Here is a 25,740-nt window from a genome sequence, read left to right on the forward strand (position 1 = left end):
TCTTCAGAGCCAGAGTCACCCTTCCCGTCCTCTTCCTACCTCCTTGAATTCCCACACTCGTTCTCACGCTCAGACTTGTCACTCTCTACAGGTGACCCTCCTTCCCGCCTGACCAGGATCTTAAGTGAGTTTCCATCCCCTCTGTTTCCCAGTTTCTGGGCAGCCTGTGCCCTCTCTTTCTCTGTTTCTCTTCTGTCCTTGGAGAGGTGGGCGTTGGAGGGCAGATCTTTCTTTCCTTTCATTTCTTCCCCTGTTCTTGATTTTTCTCTCCTGGCTGATCTAGGGATGACCAGTAACTGCGCTGGAAATCCCAGCTGTGCTGTCTCCTAGCTGTGTGACTTCCGTTAAGGCACTTAGTGTCTCTGTGCCTCGGTTTCCTCATAGGATTGTTGTGAGGATTAAATGAAGCAAAACGTGTCAGATGTTTAGAAGCAAATGTGACGGGCGTATAATAATCACCCAAATGATGTGAGCTATTATTTCCTCACCACCAGTTACTCTTTAACCCCTCAAAGTCTTCCTCCTGCCATATACTTCTTGACTCAAGCCATCTGAATTCTCCAGTGACCAACCAATAGCCAGCCTCAGTCATTACTATTACACATTCTCTATGACTGGGTAAGATTTTCCATGTTCGGACTCCATTCTCCCTTGGGTCCCAGCCTCCACTGCATTATCCTGGTTTTCTTGTATCTCTCTGGCCACTTGTATTCTTTCATGGGTATTCTTCCCCTCAGCTGGAAGTTTAGACAGCCTTGGCTGTTTTCCTCTTTTTTCCTCTATACTGACCCCTCCACCGTTGCATCCTTTCTTGCAACTGATACAAATCTGTTTGAGTCTTACAAAGGGCAGCCTAACCTTCCAAATGACTACTGATCTGATTCTCTTTCCATCCGGATGTCCTCCTGGTCTCATGCACCCAAAATATCAGTAACGGAATACATCGTGATTCCCACAAACCATCCTTCCTCCTGAAAGTGTATTTCCATCCATAATTCCACAGTCCTCCCATACCAGGTACTAAACCTCCACTGTTTTGGGGTCCTCTTTTCTCTCACCTCCACCCCCTGAAGTTAATCACTTGTCCATCCCTTGTTCCTTCCTGTGTAATGTTCATATTCTTTCCTTTCTCTCCCCTCTGCAGCCCCCTGGCTGAGGGCCTCATCACCCTTGACCTGAGAGCAAAGATGGCTCAACTGGCTTTGAACCTTCATTATTTCACTCTTGGTTTACCCTACACCTGACTTACACAGAACTTTTTAAATTTACTTTTTATTATGAAAAATTTCAAGCATACAGAATGATACAGTTAATACCTGTATTGTCATCACTTTAATTAATATTAAACTTTAATACTTAAATAAGATTATTAATAATTTGATAGGTATTTTCATATTATCATTTTGCCATATTTCCTCTTCTTTTTTTTTTTTTTAAATTTTATTTTACAAATTTAATCAGTTATACATATACATATGTTCCCATATCCCCTCCCTTTTGCATCTCCCTCCCACCCTCCCTATCTCACCCCTCCAGGCGGTCACAAAGAACTGAGCTGATCTCCCTGTGCTATGCGGCTGCTTCCCACTAGCTATCTACCTTACGTTTGGTAGTGTATATATGTCCATGCCGCTCTTTCGCTTTGTCACAGCTTACCCTTCCCCCTCCCCATATCCTCAAGTCCATGCTCTAGTAGGTCTGTGTCTTTATTCCCGTCTTACCCCTATGTTCTTCATGACATTTTTTTTTCTTAAATTCCATATATATGTGTCAGCATACAGTATTTGTCTTTCTCTTTCTGACTTACTTCACTCTGTATGACAGACTCTAGGTCTATCCACCTCATTACAAATAGCTCAATTTCATTTCTTTTTATGGCTGAGTAATATTCCATTGTACATATGTGCCACATCTTCTTTACCCATTCATCCGATGATGGACACTTAGGTTGTTTCCATCTCCGGGCTATTGTAAATAGGGCTGCTATGAACATTTTGGTACATGTCTCTTTTTGAATTATGGTTTTCTCAGGGTATATGCCCAGTAGTGGGATTGCTGGGTCATATGGTAGTTCTATTTGTAGTTTTTTAAGGAACCTCCATACCGTTCTCCATAGTGGCTGTACCAATTCACATTCCCACCAGCAGTGCAAGAGTGTTCCCTTTTTTCCACACCCTCTCCAGCATTTATTGTTTCTAGATTTTTTGATGATGGCCATTCTGACTGGTGTGAGATGACATCTCATTGTAGTTTTGATTTGCATTTCTCTAATGAGTAAAGATGTTGAGCATCCTTTCATGTATTTGTTGGCAGTCTGTATATCTTCTGTGGAGAAATGTCTATTTAGGTCTTCTGCCCATTTTTGGATTGGGTTGTTTGTTTTTTTGCTATTGAGCTGCATGAGCTGCTTATAAATTGTGGAGATTAATCCTTTGTCAGTTGCTTCATTTGCAAATATTTTCTCCCATTCTGAGGGTTGTCTTTTCGTCTTGTTTATGGTTTCCTTTGCTGTGCAAAAGCTTTGAAGTTTCATTAGGTCCCATGTGTTTATTTTTGTCTTTATTTCCATTTCTCTAGGAGGTGGGTCAAAAAAGATCTTGCTGTGATTTATGTCATAGAGTGTTCTGCCTATGTTTTCCTCTAGGAGTTTGATAGTGTCTGGCCTTACATTTAGGTCTTTAATCCATTTTGAGCTTATTTTTGTGTATGGTGTTAGGGAGTGATCTAATCTCATACTTTTACATGTCCCTGTCCAGTTTTCCCAGCACCACTTATTGAAGAGACTGTCCTTTCTCCACTGTACATTCCTGCCTCCTTTATCAAAGATAAGGTGACCATATGTCCGTGGGTTTATCTCTGGGCTTTCTATCCTGTTCCATTGATCTATCTTTCTGTTTTTGTGCCAGTACCATACTGTCTTGATTACTGTAGCTTTGTAGTATAGTCTGAAGTCAGGGAGCCTGCTTCCTCCAGCTCCATTTTTCGTTCTCAAGATTGCTTTGGCTATTCGGGGTCTTTTGTGTTTCCATACAAATTGTGAAATTTTTTGTTCTAGTTCTGTGAAAAATGCCATTGGTAGTTTGATAGGGATTGCATTGAATCTGTAGATTGCTTTGGGTAGTAGAGTCATTTTCACAATGTTGATTCTTCCAATCCAAGAACATGGTACATCTCTCCATCTATTTGTATCATCTTTAATTTCTTTCATCAGTGTCTTATAATTTTCTGCATACAGGTCTTTTGTCTCCTTAGGTAAGTTTATTCCTAGATATTTTATTCTTTTTGTTGCAATGGTAAATGGGAGTGTTTCCTTGATTTCACTTTCAGATTTTTCATCATTAGTATATAGGAATGCCAGAGATTTCTGTGCATTAATTTTGTATCCTGCAACTTTACCAAATTCATTGATTAGCTCTAGTAGTTTTCTGGTAGCATCTTTAGGATTCCCTATGTATAGTATCATGTCATCTGCAAACAGTGACAGCTTTACTTCTTCTTTTCCCATTTGGATTCCTTTTATTTCCTTTTCTTCTCTGATTGCTGTGGAATATTTCCTCTTCTAATCATATATATACATTTCACCCCAAATACTTCAGCAGGCATTTTTGAAAATACAGACTTTTCCATGCAAAAACCACACCATTATTGTACCTAATTACTGGTATGATTTTCCTTAATAATATCCACCACTCAATCCAAGTCCGAATTTCCCCAACTGAATGTCTTTGTAGTTAATCATTCAAACTGCGCTTCCATGAAGGACCATGCCATTGCCTCTGGTTTTTATGTCTTAGGTGTCTTTTAATTTTGAAAAGTCCCTTCCCTCCTTTTTCTTGATCATACCACTCTGTTGCTCAGAACCTTTAATGATGGTCCATTGCCAGGCATAGAAGGTGAAATTCCAAGACTGCTAATGCCTTAGCCCAACTTGCAAGTTCCTGCATGGCCTGAGAGCACCTTTTCAGTATTATTTCTCTACAAATACCCTAATTTCTATCCACTCTGATATGATGATTTGTACAACTGTGTGTTTATCTTATTAAACCTCCTAGAAGGTAAGCTTCTGTTACAACCCTGTATCTCCTCATTAGTCAACTCTTGTCCTTTCAAATGGTCGTTGGATGGATGGATAAATGGATGGATGGACTCAAGACGAATTTCAGAGTGCTGACATTGGGCCACCCTTACTCTTTCTGGCAGATCCGAGAAGTGATGGCAAACATGTTCATTAGTACTCTGCTTGAGAGGACAACCCTCTCTGTCCCCTTGTTTCCTGCCTGAGCTTTTATGTCCCAATACTATCCCAGGTTGGGGGTCAAAGTTTAATTAGGGTATGTTTCCTAATAATCTATTCTTTTCTTACCCCTCCTGCTTACTGCTGCCTATTAGGATGGGCACTCAGTGCTTTTAATGCCAATATTTTAAGTCCTGTATGGCCCCTTATTAAACACATAAAGTCCTGCTTACTCAGAATTTGGATGTACTATATTTTTGCATTGCAAACCCCCTCACACCGCCCCAGTAGTTCTAAGCTAGGTGCAAGCCACACATAAAAACCATCTGAACTTCTGTCACTTCAGTATAAGGCCGCTTGTTCTCACTGTACTGGGGCCAGTAAGCTCTGCTGGGGCCAGTGACCTTCCAGTATGGCCACCCTTACCATGGCAGAGTAGCAGACCCAAAGGAAGTACAAAGGACCAGTGCCAGCCTGGACCAAGTGCTCATGAAATGTGTGTAAATGAGTGAATGGACGAATGATTAACTTATTTGCTAAGAAAATTGAGACACCCCTGGAAACAGCCATTGCCTGCTCGGACCTGACTCGGAAGCAGCAGCAGTTTGCTTTGCCCAAAATAAAAGTTGTGTGCTAGTAGTCTTTATGTGCGACTTGCCCCCAGGTTCAAATCCCTGGAGCGGTGTCAGGGGGGTTGCCTTGGAAAAATACAACCTGTGCAACTTAAGAGTTGATGTGTTTGTCTAAAATTCTGAGTGTTCTGGTGCCCAAGACAGATTAATTGCTCTGAGACAGCTGCTCACATGGTGTAAAATAAGCAAGGATGGATTTTTACCTCTAGGAGAGTAAAGCGTATGGTAGAAAAGCAAAATAAGTATGAGACTTTATTATCTGGCACACAGCCCTGCTCCTGATTCATTGATTTATTTATGTTACAGATTTTGGTAGGTGCTGCTATTTTTCTAAGCAGCATTATGTACATTGTTATGGAAAGACAAATTGAAAACACCAAAATTTTACTTGGTTTGATTCAGCAAGGGATTTCATTGTCATTTTGCAAGTTGATCTTACAGCTCATGCTCTTTCTCTCTCTCTTTCCTCTTCTAGGGATTCCTGACAAGGAGAACGTGAGTAGCTACTCGGTCTCTGCCTAATTTCTAAAAACTGTCATAAGGTAAAAAATAATTGTTGTAACGCTACCATCAAAGAGAGCTCTTTATCCACATTCAACAGAGCAGTAAATATTCTTCTAATCTTATTCTGGCATCTTTGGTGAGTCACTTTGAAATATGAAGGGGAGAAGGTTGACTGCTCTGACGTGGTCATCACATGTCCTTGATGTTAACTAGTCTGAAGAAAGGTTATTCTAGGGACAAACAGTATAATTGATAAGTGTTTTCTTTTTCCCATGATGCATACAGGGCAGTAGAGCAAACCACTAGTTTAACAGCACATAGAAAATTAGCTGTTTTTCCTTAGTAGGAATACAAAATATGAGATTTCAGGCCAGTTGATTTTATAATTGTATCCAAGTGCATTAGAGTCAATATTTCTCTTTGAAGTTGAAAATAATGAATTGCTCTAATTGGTCAGGGCAAACAGGTAAGAGAGTAGGTGCTTTAGGATAAATCTGTCACCAAGAACCAGTGCCAAGTACTCCTTCTAAGACTGGTGGTGGTGTAGTGGCATTGTCTTTGCATGCAAATAATAATGATATTAACTGGAATCTAAATTTAGACAACAACATGGAAGGGTTAATACGGAAGTGTGTAAGGATTGATCTGAAGTGGTGCTTGGTGGCTCTCAATTGTGTTGACTTGTCATTGTGTTCCTCAATTGCTGTACCCAAGTGACAGTGTTACAGAACTGTCTCCCTTTTCTGTCCTTTCCCTGCTTTGGGGCCGGTGTCTGTGGTAATTTCAGACTATTTCTGTATTCCTTTTCAGAGGTCTGACTCTAGCTTTCTTTACATCTTCCTGTTTTCATAATGTTGGTTTTAAAGGGCTGGTTGGGAATTCCGGTCCACTGCTATACCACTACACATTTGGGTTCAAGACCTAGCAATGTCACTTCAGATGTCACACCAAATCCTCGTTGACTTGGTTCAGCAAAGGACTTCAGTTCCTAGTTGTGGGACTTTGCGCAAGCCACTTGACTTCTCTAAACATCCTTGCCTCATCTTTAAAATGTGGATGTTGGTTGTGACTACCTTAAGAGGCCATCGTGAATACTGAGTGAGATAATCTGTGGAAAGCGTAGAGAGTCATACAATAGAGCTCAGTAAAGGTGAGGACTGTTGCAATAATTATTATTTTATCAAGTCCTGTGTCATTTTCTAGCTGTCTTTTCTCCTCTGAAAAATGCCCTACCCCTTATAAAGTAACTGTCCTTTTACATTTTATGGCTCTCCTTAACCTTGAAGGACATTTGGTCTGGTCCAAAAGCATCTATAGAGACATTTGGTCCATGCCAAAAGGTCCTTGATATTTGTCCTGTCCAAAACCATTTGTCATGGACCAAATATGCTTATGAACTTTTTGGATACAACCAAATTTCAAGGACCTTTTGATGTGTACCAAACGTCCAATGGACGTTTTGGACATGATCAAATGTCTACTAACCCTCCTTAAAATGTCTTTGTTCAGTGAACCTTTGTAATGGTATGTTGCTATTTAAAAAATGTATCTTTGTATGTTGAGTAAAGCTGTAGATGACCAGGTTCATGGAGAGTCTAAAACAATAGGCTTTAGATGCTAAAGTAACTGATCTTGGCACCATTTTGGACATGGATGTCCCAAAGCGCGCTGTAACAAATAATACATGGATCGTTAGCCAAACAAAGATGATACAAGGGCCTGGTGCTTCCTCATCAAGGGACTGTCAGTGGTGTGGAGAGCACACACAGAATGGCCAGGCCCCAGGAGGTCTCAAATGTTCTAAGCTTCAGAAGGATACTCTGTCTCTCTTAGGCACCTGGTGACCTTTAGGTTGGACCTCCCCACAGTGGAACGACAGATACAACGTTCTAAGCAGAAAGCCTACCAGCTGTCATGTAGCTCACTTCATGACAAAAGAGGAATTTGAAGTTTGCAGAGAGTCAGATACAATGAATTTAACAGCGTCTTGCCCTCAGAGATTTAGGGTGCTGGCCAGCCTGTCTCCCCAATAACTAGTCATAGTATATACTTACTTGTATTTGTTTGGGTCATTCTATGTCAAACTCACTAGCAAGAAGAAGCATACTTTTTCTCTGTCAGCAAGTAGAGTGGATACAACGTCACCACATGCTATTAGGGAAGCTCTCCCATGCCATCAGTCAAAATAAAGCAAATGAGATGAAAGACATTCATGAGTAGAGTTGAAGCTCTAGAAAGATAAAAAGAAGCCTAAGAGCCTTAAAGTGGTGTTAATGATAATTGAATTTTTTCCTTTAAGAGACAAGTTGGGGACTTCCCTGGCGGCGCAGTGGTTAAGAATCCGCCTGCCAATGCAGGGGACATGGGTTCGAGCCCTGGTCCGGGACGATCCCACATGCTGCGGGGCAGCTGAGCCCATGCGTCACAATTACTGAGCCTGCGCTCTAGAGCCCACGAGCCACAACTACTGAGCCCGTGTGTCACAACTACTGAAGCCCGTGCGCCTAGAGCCCCTGCTCCACACCAAGAGGAGCTACTACAATGAGAAGCCTGCACACCGCAACAAAGAGTAGCACCCACTCGCCGCAACTAGAGGAAGCCTGAGTGCAGCAATGAAGACCCAACCCAGCCAAAAATAAAGAAGTAAAATAAATAAATATATTAAAAAAAACAAAAGCAAAAACAAGCAATACAGTAATGTCTTACTTTAAAAAAAATAAAGAGAGACAAGTGTAAGGATGATTTCTTTTATCCTTTACCTTCTTTAACTACATGCTGGGCAATATTATATTCCCTTTATGTTTCTCTAAATAGCAATAATATGCCTGTGCACTGAAACAAAAGCACTTAGACTATTGTCTCAGTGTCCAAACAGATTCTTTATGGAAGGAATAAATTCTTTTTTCTAGCTCCTGATTTTGTTAATCACCATGTTTAACTTTTAATCAAATATGCAAACGTCAGTAAATGGTGTTTTTAGCTGCCTTGCCAGCTATATTTTATTTCCAGACCGAGCCTTACCTTTCATAAAAAGAACTTTCTTTTCATAGATTGCACTTCCATAGAAACAAATAGGTTGGCAGTTAACTTGCTGGATTATTTTGTCTACTACTTATTATAATTCATAGGAACATCATTCAACTTTAGATGACACAGGATACTGGAACCTGTAAAATAATTGATAAAAATGTTAGAAAAATTAACATTGAACCAATAAAGCAAGAAGACCATTTTGTCAGGGTTGCAATTGTTTGGGCTTGTTGGTTTTATAGATTCTTCTCTTTGATCTGTTTAAATTTTTTTTCTGTCTCCTATAAGTGGCATACCTGACTGACCATGTTTAACACAGAACATAAAAATCGCAATGAAAAGAACACTTTCTAGTTGAATGTTACAGTTGCCCTTTGACGGAATGAGCTTGTCTATAGTATTTTGCTGCGTAGATAGACTTTGTTGCTTATTGTGCTCCATTCTTTTGAGAGGCAACTGCTAAGGAGTTTTGTAGTTTTAGAAGTTTATACGTTTCTTCCTCAGTGTGGAAGGAGCCAGAAAATAGACTCAGGAAGATATCAAAATAATCCCATTGGAAACAAACATCTTGTTTCCAAAAGGGTCATTTGAGGTCTTCATTTTTTAGGCAGTGATAATGTTGACAGTGTGATTAGTAAGTTTCTTGTGAAATACGCAAGGATAGGTTCCCAATATAAAGCACTATCAACTCAGAGCTCATAGGTTTCCCAAGCACTGGAAGAACTGATGCTAGATGCTAATAACAAACAAGGCTGGGGGTTTTGTAAAGCTATTTGGTTGGTCTCCTTTTAAGAAGAGTACTTAGGGCCTCCCTGGTGGCGCAGTGGTTGAGAGTCCGCCTGCCGATGCAGGGGATGCGGGTTCGTGCCCCGGTCTGGGAGGATCCCATATGCCGCGGAGCGGCTGGGCCCGTGAGCCATGGCCACTGGGCCTGCGCGTCCGGAGCCTGTGCTCTGCAGCGGGAGAGGCCACAGCAGTGAGAGGCCTGCATACCGCAAAAAAAAAAAAAAAAAAAAGAAGAGTACTTAAATCTTCCCAAACTTTAAAAAAATCATAGGTTATTTATATGAAGAATACTTTTTGGAAATTATTATAAAGACATAAGATTTTAAATGGCGAATGGTAAGGACATAGTTTACATGCTTTGTGAAAATTCTCATTAAGGAGAGAGCAATAATAAACAAGTAATTACTAGGGTCAATAGGTTAGCAATTTTAGGGACTATAATAACATTTATCTCTATTGTTGCTCTTTTTCAGGGTTAGAGAAAACAGATTAGAATATTTTCCACCAATTAAATGATGATGTCTTATTTTACCATTGTAGGTTGGCTATGATTCTGGGTCAGATGAAGAAAAGGAAATTGTGTATCCTTATAGAAACTTAAAATATTTAAAAAAAAAAAAAAAACAAAAACAAACCTAGGGCTTCCCTGGTGGCGTTTGTGCCCCGGTCCGGGAAGATCCCACATGCCGCGGAGCGGCTGGGCCCGTGAGCCATGGCCGCTGAGCCTGCACATCCGGAGCCTGTGCTCTGCAACGGAGAGGCCACAACAGTGAGAGGCCCGTGTACCGCAAAAAAACCACTTAGAAAACCCCATAAAACTCTGTAAAGCCTTTCAACTCCAGCTTTCAAACTGAATTCAAACCAACAGTTTATGGTGGAACACAGTTTTTAAAATCCTACTTTACAACATGACTGGTAGGCGTCCCGAGCTGATTGGGACATCCTGGCCAGAGTTCACAACTTTTCCCCAGCAGCCATTTCCCTCTGGTCTAGGGTGAGAATGTTTTAACCAGCACTGTCACCACACTGAAGCAACACACGTGTGACTGGCTGAGGGTACGAAGCTCTACACAGGAGAGCAAACCAACCAAACGCTGAAGGCAGAAAATCCTGAGCTGCTCGTTTTCACTTGAAGGACAAGTTGCTTATCACCCAAGAGAAGATTAGATTTAGCAGTGTTGCTGGCCCGAAATTACGCGTTTGTAGTGTGTAAATACTCATTCCTTAGCTGGCCTATTAGATCGTGTAGCTCAGCAAGCCAAGACTGACTTTGCCCCACCTCCCGGGAAAAACAGGCTGTTAATGTCGAAGGTGCCAAGGACAACTTCAGCTCTTGGTCTCTGAAGAAATGTTTGTTTTTGTGTTTGTGAATTATGCATTTTATGGGGCGAGAGGCCCTTGCTGAATTTCTTTCTGCTTTTTGCTCCATCTCTTCCTCTCCTCATATAAAAGCTGGCCTGTGCCATCTCTCTCTAGCTTCTGCAGGGGCATACTGATTGAATTTTTTTCTCTCTCTTTTTAAAAATTTATTGGAGCATAGTTGATTTACAATGCTGTGTTAGTTTCAGGTGTACAGCAAAGTGACTCAGTTATAAATATACATATATTCATTCTTGTTTAGATTCTTATATCGGTTATCACGGAATATTGAGTAGAGTTCCCTGTGCTATACAGTAGGTCCTTGTTGGTTATCTGTCTTATATATAGTAGTGTGTGTACGTTCATCCCAAGCTCCTGATTTATCCCTCCCCGCCACGTTCCCCCTTTGGTAACCTTAAGTTTGTTTTTTATATCTGTAAGTCTGTTTCTGTTTCTGATTGAATTTTTAAGATGATGTGTACTTGACCTTCATCTACATAGTAAATAGTAAGTGCAGGGGGCTTCCCTGGTGGCACAGTGGTTGAGAGTCTGCCTGCTGATGCAGGGGACACGGGTTCGTGCCCTGGTCCAGGAAGATCCCACATGCCGCGGAGCGGCTGGGCCCGTGAGCCATGGCCACTGAGCCTGCGCGTCCGGAGCCTGTGCTCCGCAGTGGGAGAGGCCGCAGCAGTGAGAGGCCCGCATACCGCTAAAAAAAAAAAAAAAAAAAAAAAAAAAAAAAAAAAGTTAGTGCAGGGAACTCTCTGAACATCTTATCTTCTGTTGTCAATTATGCCATGTGTTTGTTGCCTCTGAATGTTCTTCGGCAGTGTTCACAGGACCTGCAAGCTGTGAGTTTGCTTGATGAAAGGGCACCTATCCGGGTGTATTGGGGTGGTGGCTCGCTAATATATTTTAGAGTTATTTTTATAATATTACAAGTTATATTTGGTGACTGATTCAGTGTTCTTATGTCGGTGTCTCTACATTTTTAGGAGGAGAGCCTTTGAGTATTGCTGCCATGCTGATCTAGGGCTGCCGCTGGGTTAACCATATAACCTTGCTTTGAATATGTTCTCAGTGTTTTCTGTAGTCAGAATTTGACTTGGGCAAGATATCACAGAGAACCTGGGTAGTGTTTAATGGTTAAAAATAATAATCATAAAAGAAATGATATTCCCCAATCTCTCTAGCCAGCAGCCTCTCCCTGCTCTCACTTTAACAAATGCCACGGCCTTGAGGTGAGGCTGTTCACTATTGGCATTCCTGCTGAGAATTAGTTCCACTCTCAGCAGGGCCAGGAACATAATGTCATGTTGATAGTAAGACACTACACTGCTGATTCCAGAGTTATGGGAGAGTACACTGCTGTCTTCAGAAATATTTTGTTCTGTGCTGCAGGCAATTATGTTCATCACCAGTAACTTGGCGCTGCTAGCATGTTATCTTGATTGACTGTGGGAATAAAATATATAGTATCGTTTATGTTTGATGTACTTGAATGTTTATTGTCCTTGTTTTGACAAATTGAAACCAAATTATTTGCAAAATACATCTTAGGTTTAGGAGAGAAAATTGTAGTGTTCTCAGATGGGATAAATTAATCTAGTGATTACATGTCATTTAGGATTTGGATTCTTTTCTAATAATTCGGTGTCAAGACTGCCCTGAGGGCTTCCCTGGTGGCGCAGTGGTTGAGAGTCCGCCTGCCGATGCAGGGGACATGAGTTCATGCCCCGGTGCGGGAAGGTCCCACATGCCGCGGAGCGGCTGGGCCCGTGAGCCACGGCCGCTGAGACTGCGCATCCGGAGCCTGTGCTCCTCAGCGGGAGAGGCCACAACGGTGAGAGGCCCGCGTACCTCAAAAAAAAAAAGAAAAAAAGAAAAAAAAGACTACCCTGAGTCCATAGATATTAAAATATTCTATAGTTGTTCTCTTTACCTTTAGGTAAAATTACATTATAGATAGATGCACATATACACGCCCATATGTACATATATGGACACATGGAGATGTATATATAAATTTATATTTAACCATTTTCATTCTTTAGAATTTCCAGAAAAGAAAATCATAACACCAACTTCTCGTAATATGATCAGGCTTTGTTCAGAATTCTTATTGCCTGTTTTTATAAATGTTCAAGTTCTCTCCAGCTTTGTTTTATTTTCTATTTTCCTTCAGTCAAAGAATGATTCAGAAGTACCCATAGAATGTGCTGTCTAGTTGCTTGAAAACCTTTCATCGAATGCATATGTATTGATGGATCCCAGGCCCCACGTGGAGCCATGAAAATAGTGTAGCACCTTCAGGGAGTTGCAGCCGGGGATGGAAGCAGACGTGTGAACACAAGCCAGCACACTGCAGCGCTGTGGCACGTGTGGTCGGGAGGCCGTGGCGTGACCGCGTGGGCTTAGAGGCTCTGCGGGCTTGAGTTAAGTCCAGCTCTGCCACTCACTAACCCTGTGAAGGTGGACAAGTTAGTAAACCTTTTACTCCTCTGTTTCCACACCTACAGGGTAAGAGTAACAGCAGTGTGGGAGCAGTGGCACAGTGGTGGACGCCGAGGGGCCTGCTGGGGGGATTAGTGAGATGAGGCAGGCCAAGCGCCAGTGCCGGGACCCCTACGTACCCTCAGGAGGCACATGGGGCCGTGTGGTTCTCAGGAGAAGGGGAGGGGCTCAGAGCAGTCCTCCCGGAAGAGGAGGAAACGCCTCCGTGCGCTCTTGATGGAACATAGATGTTACCCAGGTGGAAGGGAAAGGAGAACGATGCATGAACAAAGGAACAGGGTACCAGAGCTTTTCAAAACCTTTCAGAATCAAAAACTTTTCATTATTTTGGACTCTACGTGCTAGGAGCCCTTGCAAAGTTGTCAAAATCTGACTTCTAAGCATCAGGCATTTCAGGGTTCCAACAAAACACCATTTTTAAAAAATATATAAGTAAAGGTTGATCTGTTTTGAATGCAGATGGGGAATTAGCTTGAATTTCCCCCTATTTGTACATTCCAATATCATGCCTTCCTTTTAAGAATGACAGATCTAGAGCTGATGCCTTTGAAGCCTATTGTTCACTCTGATCTCCAGCTCCTTTTCTGCTATAATTGCCCAGTCAGTGCTCTCTGATTTCTGTGGTTCTCCTTTGTTTTTTTCCCCCTTCTCTTGAATGAATCACTCTGCAAAGCTTTCTATTGAATTTTGACCTCTTTTTCCTTTTCCATTTGTCAAGGTTATTTTAAATTTCATTCCAGTTTTCCTAAGTGCCAGCCACCCCACCCAATTGTGTATCATTGTCAAATTTAATAAGAATGCTTTTGATTCCATAGTCAAGGCTTTAATCAACATGTTAAATCTAGCAGCATTCAGCAGAGGACCTAACCTTGTGGAATTTAATCTGGTTTCTGCTCATTTATTTGCATACATGATAAAATTATCCCATCCGGACATGAAAAAGAAACTTAGGAAAACATACTATGAAAATACCCCGTAAAACAGGTGCTAAGCCATTAAATTCACTTCCATCCGACTTTCTACCTATTTGTAATTTGACAGAAAAGGAAGATGAGAATTTTATTTCTGTCTCAGAATATACTAATATGACTGGATTCAATACATATTCATTGTTATAGTCTGTGTCTCCAGAGGTGCATCAGCTTCTGTCCCTGACAGTTAATAGCCAGCAACACTGAACAAGTCTTAGCACTCTGACCCTCAGTTTCCTCATGATAAAATGGTGATTTCACCAATGAACCACAGCAAAAGGATTGTTGGGAGGTCAAATAAGGTAAAGCAGGGGGGAAATTCCCAAACTTTACACTGCTCCCAAACATAAAACACTACATTAAGCTTCTCTGGAGCTTCATTCCAAAGGAGATCACACCCTTGTTGGTAACCTCAGTCCAGGGATATTATCCTAGACTGGGGATCTCTGAGGCTATCCAGTAGGTTCTGGTTTAGGAGGAGATTGGGTCTGGGAAGCCTTATAAAAGCTTGCGTCCTATTAGGACTTGGTCCAGTGCTCAATTCTGGGAAGACGGCAAGATGCCAAATGAAAAGTCGTTCATCTTAATGTCCTTGTAACTTAGCTCAGCTAAGAGAATGAACAATCCCCAAGTCACACCAAGCACTGATTTGGTGCTGTAATTTGATAGCCCAATCCCAAACAAAGTGAGGAAACCACACCCAAAGTTGACTACAAAGACGGATAGGGTAGAGAGTAAGAGCTGTAAGAGAGTAGAGAAGATAAGCTGGAGAAGGCGCCTGGCTCATTTGGGGGCCCAGCAGAGAATCATGGATGTCATCATGGCAGTCCACCCTGCACCTTCTAGTTTTAGGGTATGTGAGCTTTTTTAATATTATGTTAAATTCTCCTATTTAAATTTTCAAAGCATTGCAGTGTACAGCTACCTAGTAAAGGAATTTGTAAAATATTGCAAAAATGGCTTTGTCATTCAACAAGATATTCTTTTGACTGAAACAGGTAATGGTCCCTTCCCCTACACACACCCGTCCCCTGCTCCCCCAGCTTTATATTTTATGTTTTCTTTTTGGTGTCTGGTATGTTTAGAAAAACACTTGGGCTCCCTCTGGTGGCCGTTCCAGTGTTTCTACATGTCTAACCTTACAACTGAAGTTTTAGTTACATGGTGCAAAATGTTTGGATGAAAGTGGAAATATTAATAGTAAATTTTATTTTCTTTTGTAAGATGACTGGTACTTGGTTGGGAACCTCTGAATTAGCCAAAATATACAGCTCATTTATTTATTCATTCATTCATTCATTCATCCATTCATATATCTTCCAATCTAGTATGTTGTTGATAATTTCACTTTACTAAATGAAGGGGCATCTGATCTGCAAGTCCATAGAAAGATATTGAGTCCCAATCCTGTACGTCAAACAGATTTCCCCAAGAAGTGATTCTATTAACTAGCAAGTTTTTATAGAATGCTTACTGTGTATTAGCCCAGAGTTGGGCATTATGGGAAATATTTTGTTACTCATCATTTAAAAAATATATGAATAAGCTCTTCTGTAACAGTTGACAATGTTATATTATTCCTTTTTCTCCTTTAAACTATATTCCCATTCTATTTACCACATAGAATTTTATCCTATTGTAATGAATCTTTGTCCAGGCCTGATTACTTTTAAATTATGACAATGTATTAGTCAATATACAGATTTAGCTACAGTAACAAAGACCCAAACATAAGTGTCTTAAATAAAACAGAAGATAATCTTCCTTCGTGTTTAGTGTCCAAATGTGAGCTGCCCAGGGTTAATGTGGCACCTCCAAGTTGTAATGTATTTTTATGATTGAAAGTCTCTTATTGATCACACTCTTATACTTTCATGTATCAAAAATAAGTATATATTTAAATCTTAATGTTTTAAAATTTCTAATGACCATAAGTTTCCTTTAAAAATTTTTCTTCTGAATTGAATGATAGTTAGTAGTAGTATACAGTTGTCAAAACAAAATAAATATTTTATATATATTTAGAAATAATTATTAACTATTAAATTATAACTGTAAAGGCATCATTGAATGACTTGGGTGCTTTTTAAAAATGAATTTGTTATCTATAGGCAGCAGGGGGTTAACATCAATTCTCCACCTCTTGGTTTTTAGATATGTAAGCACTGGAAAAGCTTGTTCACATAAATAAGCAGATGAGAATGGAAATCGTTTTACATAGCAATGTCACTAAACTCTGACTCCTGAGCAGCTAATGTGGTGCCTCATGGGGAGAGAGAGAGATTGTAGTCACATTGGAGGCTGTGGAAAGTGTTACATTCTGGGTGGATTTTGAAAATGGAGTCACAGGATCTTCTGATGAATTAAATATGAGGTGAGAGAGAAGGAGAGAAGTCAAGGATGACTTAAGGGTTCTTGGCCCAATCATGCAGAAGGATGCAGCTCCAACAGCTAAGAAAGGGAAGACTGAGGATGAAGTGAATTTGGACACCTAGTTTGAAGGTCGTTATACTAGACAGTATCCAGGAATGAGGTATGAGTAGGCTTTTGTACTGTACCCCTGTCCAGTCAATAGTTAATGATAATAAACATTAGAGAGTGGTAATGAGATTTGATTTTAGGTATTTATACTGAGTAGTATATGCCTGGGGCATGAATAAAATTAGAATGTTTCTGAAAGAATTAAATATAAGACAAAAATAAGCAAGAATTTTATTAGGTTTGGCTCCCCCCTTCTGTTATATTTTGTAGATTTTAAGAGAATTTATGTTTGTGAGCAAATTTTGTGTATAACTGCAGGTATCACCTTTCGAATAAAAGGTTAATGAAAAGTTGATTTATAGAATATTTCAAGTAGAAATAGTAAATGAATCAAGCTAACAAAGTGTGACTTAATAGACATCCTCAGGGACCTAGGATGAATAGCTAGAAGCATATTATTTGTAACTTAGCCCAAAAATTACTTCTGTATGATTTAAATGGCTATGACCTGTTTGAAACAATGTTTTCTTAATTAGCTTAGTCATTCTCTTTATAGTTTCTTATGCTACTAAATGTGTTAATCACCCCCTTTTTCTTAAATAAATTAATTTTTCCAGCCTGGCCACAAATTTCCAATTACATTTGAAGGAGTGAAGTAATTCCATAATAGGGGAAAAATGATTATATTTGATTCTTTTAAAATCAACTGACATGTATTAAGTGCCCACTATGTGCCATGCAGATACAAACTTTGGTTCTGGAGCTACAAAGTCCAATAAAACGAATTCTTGACTTCAAAGAGCAAACAGCCTACCAGCTTAAACAGCCTAGGGCAGAGACTGGTTAAACGGATAATTACATCAGAGTGTCGTACCGAGAGAGACTGGAGTTAAGTGCCAAAATACCTCACACATTGTAGGAGCCACGTCACTTGAACCCAAAGGATTTCTGAAAAAAGAAAGTTTCATTATTCACCACCCCTGATGTTTTCCTGATTCAAAAGAATGCAGTTACTAAGTTACTATATAACTCCAAACTATGGAGGATACAGGTGGCAGAAACCCATTTTAAGCCAGTTCAAAGGCAAAGTCCACAGGAAGAACAGGTGTGGAGCTGGCCTTGGGCTAATAGAGGCCAAGGGCTCTACTTCCACCTCTCCCCAAGCCTGGAAACATGGTCACCAACTATTCCTGGTTTTTCCCCAGCAGCTACTGTTAGAAAACCTTGGGGAAGGACACGGACTGATCTAGTGTAGGTCCTGTGGTCCCTCTACCCCAATTCTGAGTCAGTGTGGGTGAGATACCACTGTGGGCTCAGCTCTGACAGTGGGGAGGTCTGGCCCTGGAAGAAGGCAGGACAGGAAACAGTAGCTGTTCACTATTCCTCCCCAGTGACGCACATTCAGCCGACTTCTAAAATATCAGCCTCCTTCCTCTGGTGTACTCAGATAACAGCATAATGCAATCAATACCACATTTGGGGGTTAGTCTTCATCCCTTGTTTATGAAGAAATAGAACAGAAGCAGTTAGGAGAATAATGTTGACATCACATTTTGCAACAGCTTTGATTGCAGTAAGCATTGTGCTTTAAAAACTACATGCATTCCATTCAATCAGAGTCATAATTTCTTTTTCACTGTCTTCTTAACATGTATGATGTGGAAATTAACAAGGTTTGATCTTGTTAAATCTTGAGATACTTAGATGTGGGTTCTGAACCAGTAGATGATAGCAGCAAGCCTATGTGTCCTAGGATATTACAGGAATTCTTCTTTTTTATCTATTTGGTTTGAAGTCTGTGAGCCAAATTTACATTCAGATGAGTCATTGAAGCTTATATTGTGTGCCTAAAGGGAAATGTTTATGCCAAGAGTCTAAGATGAAGTCCAGCAAGACAGTGGATTTTTAAAATCATGGTTATCTTTCCCTGATAATAAATGTAATACTACTTCTGTTGAATATTTGGAAACATAAAACTGTTTTTTAATATCTCCTAAAATGCCACCACCCAGAGCCCTGAGTGTTTCTATATTTAATACATAGAAACAAATTTTAGTTTACACTGTATATATAGTTTCATATCCTGCTCCGGACGCGCAGGCTCAGCGGCCATGGCTCACGGGCCCAGCCGCTCCGCGGCATATGGGATCCTCCCAGACCGGGGCACGAACCCGTATCCCCTGCATCGGCAGGCAGACTCTCAACCACTTGCGCCACCAGGGAGGCCCTCAGTGAAGTTTTTTAAAGGACTTTAATATTGTCCCAACCATATTGGAGAATGAATTTCCTCTGCAATAATTTTTTTTTAAATATCTATCTGTATCTTTTAAAGTTAGTTTTCATTTCATCCTCTTCCCATTTTGGAATTATTTTTGGTTACATTGCTGTTGTTCTTCCTTCATTTCTGATGTTCTAAGTTTCTGACTGGTATCATTTCCTCTCTGAAGAACTTCCTCTAGAAATTCTCGTAAAACAGGTCTGCTGGCTACAAATTCACCAACGTTTTTCTTCATTTGAGAATGTCTTTCTTTTACCTTCATTCCTAAAGGATATTTTAAAGGATAGAGAATTATGAATTGACAATTTTTTATCTTTTAGCATTTTTATGAGCCAATATTGATACATTATTAGTAATGAAAGTCTATTGTTTATTCAGACTTCCTTTGTTTTTACGTAGTATCCTTTTTCTGTTCCTGCACCCCTTCCAGGATATCACTTCATATTTAGTGGTCCTGTCTCCTTAGACTCCTTTGGTTGTTCCAGTTTCTCAGACTTTCCTTGTTGTTGATGAACTGGCAAATTTGAGGGATACTGGTCAGGTATTTAGGAGAATGTTCCTCACTTGTGATTTGTCTGATATTTTTTCAAGATCAGACTCAGATTATAGGTTTTCTGGGAAAGACAACAGATGTACCATTTTCATCACACAATATCAAGAATATATACTGTCAAGGTGATTTACCATTGTTAACAGTGACTTTGATTATTTGGTTAAGGTAGTATTTTCCAAGTTTCTCTACTGTAAAGCCATCCCCTTTCCAGACTGAACTCTTTGAGAGGAAGTCACTATGCACAGCCCACACTTGAGAAGGGAGTTATCTCTACCTCCTTGATAGCAGATATCTACATAAATCATTTGAAATTCTTCTCATGGGAGATTGTCTCTTCTACCACATTTATATATTTATTTATTTATTCATTCATTCAACCATTTTTCATATCAGCATAGACTCATAGGTATTTATTTTATATTTTAGGTTATAACCCAATATTACTATGTTTATTTTCTTAGTCAAATTGTTCCAGCATTGGCCACTGGTAGCTCTTTAAGTTGGCTCCTGTATTTCTTTGACATATTCCATAATTGTATTTTGTTTTGGTTTATATTTTTGGACATTTTTTGACACAACTTGATGCTTGTATATTCCCTGTCCCCATCTTAGCAGTAGCCGTTTTGTCAAGGATCCTTGGTTCCTTTTATTGAAGATCTTGGAATTAGAAACCAAGATCTGGGTGGTATGTGTGCTTGTTACTACTGGGATGTCATTGCTTCTAAGCCCTCTCAGCTAAAAGAGCAAGGAAATATATGTGGGTATACTAACTCGTGCATAATGCATATCTATAAATACATATATATACACACACCTATCTGTGTCTATATTTAGCCAAGTATGAGTTCATACCGATTTCTCTAACTGTAATCCATTACCAAATGGATCATTCTAGCCTTTTCTTCTTGCTTGTTTGAAACTTCTCACTCTAACATTGACAAATTTGACTTGTACCATCTGTCATCTATTTAATTGTCTAATTCCAGCATATATGTGTAGTGGTTTTGATTACCTGTACCCCTATGAGAAACAAACTATCAATTAGAATGGAGTGCTTTTGTAGAGTGTTTTGCCTTTAGTCTTACAGATTGCTCATTTCTAAAACTATCTAAGTCAGCACCTTCCCTACCTCCCTCACCCTACTCCCTTCAGGGAGGTTATTTCGTACATTTGTAATACAGTCAAATTCTTTTGTCACAGTCTGCATTCCATCCTGGGATCCCTAACCTCCTACATCATAGTTTTAATCTTCATATATTAACTTTCACTCGCGCTGCTAAGTTCTATGCATTTTGACAAATACATAATATCATGTATCCACCTTTACAGTATCACAGAACAGTTTCACTGTCCTAAAAATTTGTCTGTGTTTCACCTATCCATCCTTATCTGAAGCCCTGGCAACCGCTGATTTGTTTATTCTCTCTATAATTCTGCCTTTTTCAGAGTCAAATAAATAGCATGTTATAGTATGTAGATTGGCTTCTTTCACTTGGAAGTGTACATTTAAGATTCAGTGTTTTGCATGGCTTGAGCGTTTGTTTTATCACTGAATAGCATTCCATTGTATAGACGTACCACAGTTTGTTTATTCTCCTATTGAAGGACATCTTCGTTGCTTCCATTTCTTGGCAGTTATAAATAAAACTGTTATAAACATTTGTGAGCAGATTTTGTGTGAACATAAATTTTCAAATCAGTTGGGTAAATACTTAGGAGTGCAATTGCTGGATTGTACTGTCAGACTATATTTAGCTTTGTAAGAAACTGCCAAACTGTCTTCCAAAGTAGCTATACCATTTTGCATCCCCACTGACAATGAGTGATAGTTACTTTGTTCTGCATCTTCACCAGCAATTGGTATTGTCTGTTTTCTGTATTTTAGCCATTCTAATATAGGAATGTAGTGGTATCTCATTCTTGTTTTGATTTTCATTTTCCTACTGACAAATGATGTTGAGCAACTCTTCATATGCTGTTTGCCATTTATATATCATCTTTGTTGAGACATCTGTTAAGATCTTTTGCCCATTTTATTTTTTCAAGCTCTTTTAATTGAAGTATAGTTAATTTATAATGTGTTAGTTTCAAGTGTACAGTAAAGTAATTCAGTTAGTTATATATGTATGTATCTGTATGTACATATGTACACATATATTCTTTTCCATTATAGGTTATTAAAAGTTATTGAATATAGTTCCCTGTGCTATACAATAGGTCCTTGTTGTTTATATATTAAATATATAGTAGTTTGTATCTGTTAATCCCTAACTCCTGACTTATCCCATCCCCCTTCCCTTTTGGTAATCACAGGATTGTTTTCTATGTCTGAGAGTCTGTTTCTGTTTTGTAGATAAGGTCATTTGTATCCTTTTTTAGATTCCACAAATAAGTGATATCATATGATATTTGTCTTTGTATGACTTACTTCACTTAGTATGATAATCTCTAGGTCCATCCATGTTGTTGCAAATGATATTATTTCATTCAATTTTATGGCTGAGTAATATTCCATTTTATATAGGTACCACATCTGCTTTATCCATTCATCTGTTGATGGACATTTAGGTTGCTTCCATGTCTTGGCTATTGTAAATAGTGCTGCTATGAACATAGGGGTGCATATATCTTTTCTAATTAGAGTTTTCGTCTTTTCCACATACCTGCCCAAGAGTGGGATTGCTGGATCATATGGTAGCTCTATTTTTAGCTTTTTAAGGAACCTCCATAGTGGCAGCAGCAATTTACATTCCCACCAACAGTGTAGGAGGGTTCCCTTTTCTCCACACCCTCTCAGCATTTATTATTTGTAGACTTCTAAATTGTTGCCATTCTGACCAGTGTGAGGTGATACCTTATTGTAGTTTTTGATTTACATTTCTCTAATAATGAGCGATGATGAGCATCTTTTCATGTGCCTCTTGTCCACCTGTATGCCTTGTTTGGAAAAATGTCTATTTAGGTCTTCTGCCCGTTTTTTGATTGGGTTATTTGTTTTTTGGTATTGAGTTGTTTGAGCTGTTTGTGTATTTTGGAAATTAATTTCCAAATATTTTCTCCCAGTCCATAGGTTGTCTTCGTTTTGTTTACAATTTCCTTTGCTGTGCAAAAGCTTATAAGTTTGATTAGGTCCTCTTTGTTTATTTTTGCTTTTATTTCTTTTGCTTTGGGAGACTGACCTAAGAAAACATTGCTACAATTTATGTCAGAGAAAGTTTTGCCTATGTTCTCTTCTAGGAGTTTTATGGTGTCTTGTCTTATATTTAAGTTTTTAAGCCATTTTGAGTTTATTTTTGTGTATGGTATGAGGGAGTGTTCTAACTTCATTGATTTACATGTGGCTGTCCAGCTTTCCCAACACCACTTGCTGAAGAGACTGTCTTTTCTCCATTGTATATTCTTGCCTTCTTTGTCAAAGGTTAATTGACCGTAGGTGTGTGGGTTTATTTCTATGCCCTGTATTCTATTCCATTGATCCATATGTCTGTTTTTGTGCCAATACCATGCTGTTTTCATTACTGTAGTTTTGTAGTATTATCTGAAGTCTGGGAGGGTTATGTCTCCAGCTTCGTTCTTTTTCCTCAGGATTGCTTTGGCAATTCTGGGTCTTTTGTGGTTTCATATAAATTTTAGGATTATTTGTTCTAGTTCCGTGAAAAATTCCAGGGGTAATTTGATAGGGATTGCATTAAATCTGTAGATTGCTTTGGGTAGTATGGCCATTTTAACAATATTAATTCTTCCACCCAAGAGCATGGAATATCTTTCCATTTCCTTGAATCATCTTCAATTTCCTTTATCAGTGTTTTATAGTTTTCAGCATATAATTCTTTCACCTCCTTGGTCAGGTTTATTCCTAGGTATTTTTTTGTTGCTGTGATTTTTTTTTTAATTTTTGAATTTTATTTTATTTATTTTTTTATACAGCAGGTTCTCATTAGTTATCCATTTTATGCATATTAGTGTATACATATCAATCCCAATCTCCCAATTCATCACACCACCACCACCACCACCCTGCCACTTTCCCCCCTTGGTGTCCATATGTTTGTTCTCTACATCTGTTTGACGTGATTTTAAAAGGGATTTTTTTTTTTTACTTTCTCTTTCTGATACTTCATTATTAGTGTAAAGAAATGCAACTGATTTCTGTATGTTAATCTTCTATCCTGCTACCTTGCTTAATTCATTTATCACTTCTAACAGTTTTTGTGTGGAGTTTTTAGGGTTTTCTATATAGAGTATCAAATATCCCCCAATTCTGATATATCATCACTTATTTTTAACCATTTGTATAGTGTTACATATTTTGGTTGTTTCTAACTTCTCTATTCTTTAGTTTTATTTTCTTTACAATAAAGAAGAAAAGTGTCCACCTCATGAAGTTATCGTAGAAAGTAAATAATCCATGGAAAGTTCTTATTGCCTTGTCTGACAAAAATAAGCACTTGACAAAATGCTTTTTTGGTTATAAGTATTATTGAGGCTTATGAAAAATAAAGGATTAGGAGAGCTAGGGTAGAACCTGTGTTTACGGGCAGAGATTTCTCTTTATACACCTGTGGAAGCTGTATTATGGAAATATACCAGAGGAGTAAACAGACAAGGAGGCTGGAACCAGACTACTTGAGTTCAGGTGCTGGCTCTGCCACATCCTAGTTATGTGGCCTTGAGCAATTTACTTAACCTAAGACGCAGGTTCATCATCTAAAAAATGGGTTGATAACAATAGCACCTACCTCCTAATTTTGTTGTGAGGATTAAATTAGAACATGCATATAAAGTTTTCACAGCATGGTACCTGGCACACAGTGTGCATTCAACAAATGTTTTATTCTTTTGATCATAAACAAGTTAATTTGCCTCATTTATATCTCTAATATATTTTTTAATTCTGTTAGCCCAAACTCATAACCACCATATTCTTTCTCTCTAACATCAAGATTTAAGGACCACATTCACATTTTGTGCTAAAGAAGATAGTATTTTTGCTACTTTCCTTTTTCCAACTGGTCCCTCCTTTTTTTTAGCCTTCGTTATTTCGACAGTTCAATTTAAGTACGCTATGCCAGCTGCTGTGGTCAGCGGGGCACCAGGGGGAATAAAACAAACATGGCCCCCCCTGTTAGACCTTATAGTCTGGTAAAAATGTCAGATAGTAAACAAATAATTACAACTGTACCATGTGCTACTAAAGGAAGTGCAGGATGCCCTAAAGCGGCACTGGCCCATAGACATATGAGTCACATATGTAATTCTAAAATGTTCTACATTTTAAAAAGTAAAAAGAGAAAGGTAAGATTAATTTTAATAATTTATTTAGCCCAATAAATCTAAAATATTCCCATTTCAACATATTACCAATATAATACATTATTACCTATATATATATATTTTTTTAATATTCTTTTTTTTAAAACCCCACATTTGTTTATTTATTTATTTTTGGTTGTGTTGGGTCTTCGTTTCTGTGTGAGGGCTTTCTCTAGTTGTGGCAAGCGGGGGCTACTCTTCATCGCGGTGTGCGGGCCTCTCACTATCACAGCCTCTCTTGTTGCGGAGCACAGGCTCCAGACACGCAGGCTCAGTAGTTGTGGCTCATGGGCCTAGTTGCTCTGTGGCATGTGGGATCTTCCCAGACCAGGGCTCGAACCCGTGTCCCCTGCATTAGCAGGCAGATTCTCAACCATTGCACCACCAGGGAAGCCCTACCAATATATTTTACATTTGTTATTCTTGTACTTCATCTTCAGACTCCAGCATGTATTTCCCACATCTCAATTCACACTAGCCACATTTCAAGTGCTCCATGGTCACATCTGGCTAGTGGCTACCATATTGGACATTGCAGCTCTAGCAGCATATGATAGAGCCTGGTACATTTTGCTGAGACTTGAAGGATGAGGGCGTCAGGAAAAGGGAGAGGAATACATGTTATAAGCAGAGGGAACAGATTGGGCAAAACCTGTAAAACAAAAAAGTTTGGCATATTTGAGGGACTGGAAAACATTCTGAGGAAAAAGAAGGAGAATGGAAAATGAGGCTGGAGAGGTAGGCAGGGGTGAAATTATGAAGAGCCTTTTGAATAGGGTTAAGAAGTTTGGATTTGTTCCAAGGAGAATGGGAAACCATTGAAGGATTTTAAATAGAAAAACAGCATGATCAGATTGGCTCTTTTTAAAAATGAGCCTTACTCCAGAGGAAAGAAGGACAAAGACATTATCCAGAAGGCAGAATGGCTTTGGGGTTAACTAGAGGATTCAGGTACCAAAGCTGCCACCTGCCAGCCATGTGACCCAAGATAGGAGACTTAACCTTCTGTGGTCTCAGTTTCCTCATCTGTGAAATGGGAATAATACAAGTACCTCATCAAAGGGTTGTTGTGAGTGTTCAGTAAG

The 25,740-nt window shown here is 39.2% G+C and overlaps 1 protein-coding gene across 8 annotated transcripts in view; it reads left to right on the plus strand.

Annotated features, from left to right (window-relative positions):
• Positions 1-25,740, plus strand: part of RAPGEF4 (Rap guanine nucleotide exchange factor 4) — a 143,640-nt gene that overhangs the window by 833 nt on the left and 117,067 nt on the right. For all 8 annotated transcript variants that reach the window (XM_060105799.1, XM_060105795.1, XM_060105797.1 and 5 more), the window contains exon 2: positions 5,342-5,361. In XM_060105799.1, the coding sequence (XP_059961782.1) occupies positions 5,342-5,361 (20 nt within the window). The remainder of the gene's footprint in view (positions 1-5,341; positions 5,362-25,740) is intronic.

This window comes from Mesoplodon densirostris, chromosome 8, assembly GCF_025265405.1.
Source record: "Mesoplodon densirostris isolate mMesDen1 chromosome 8, mMesDen1 primary haplotype, whole genome shotgun sequence".
NCBI classification, from domain to species: Eukaryota; Metazoa; Chordata; class Mammalia; order Artiodactyla; family Ziphiidae; genus Mesoplodon; species Mesoplodon densirostris.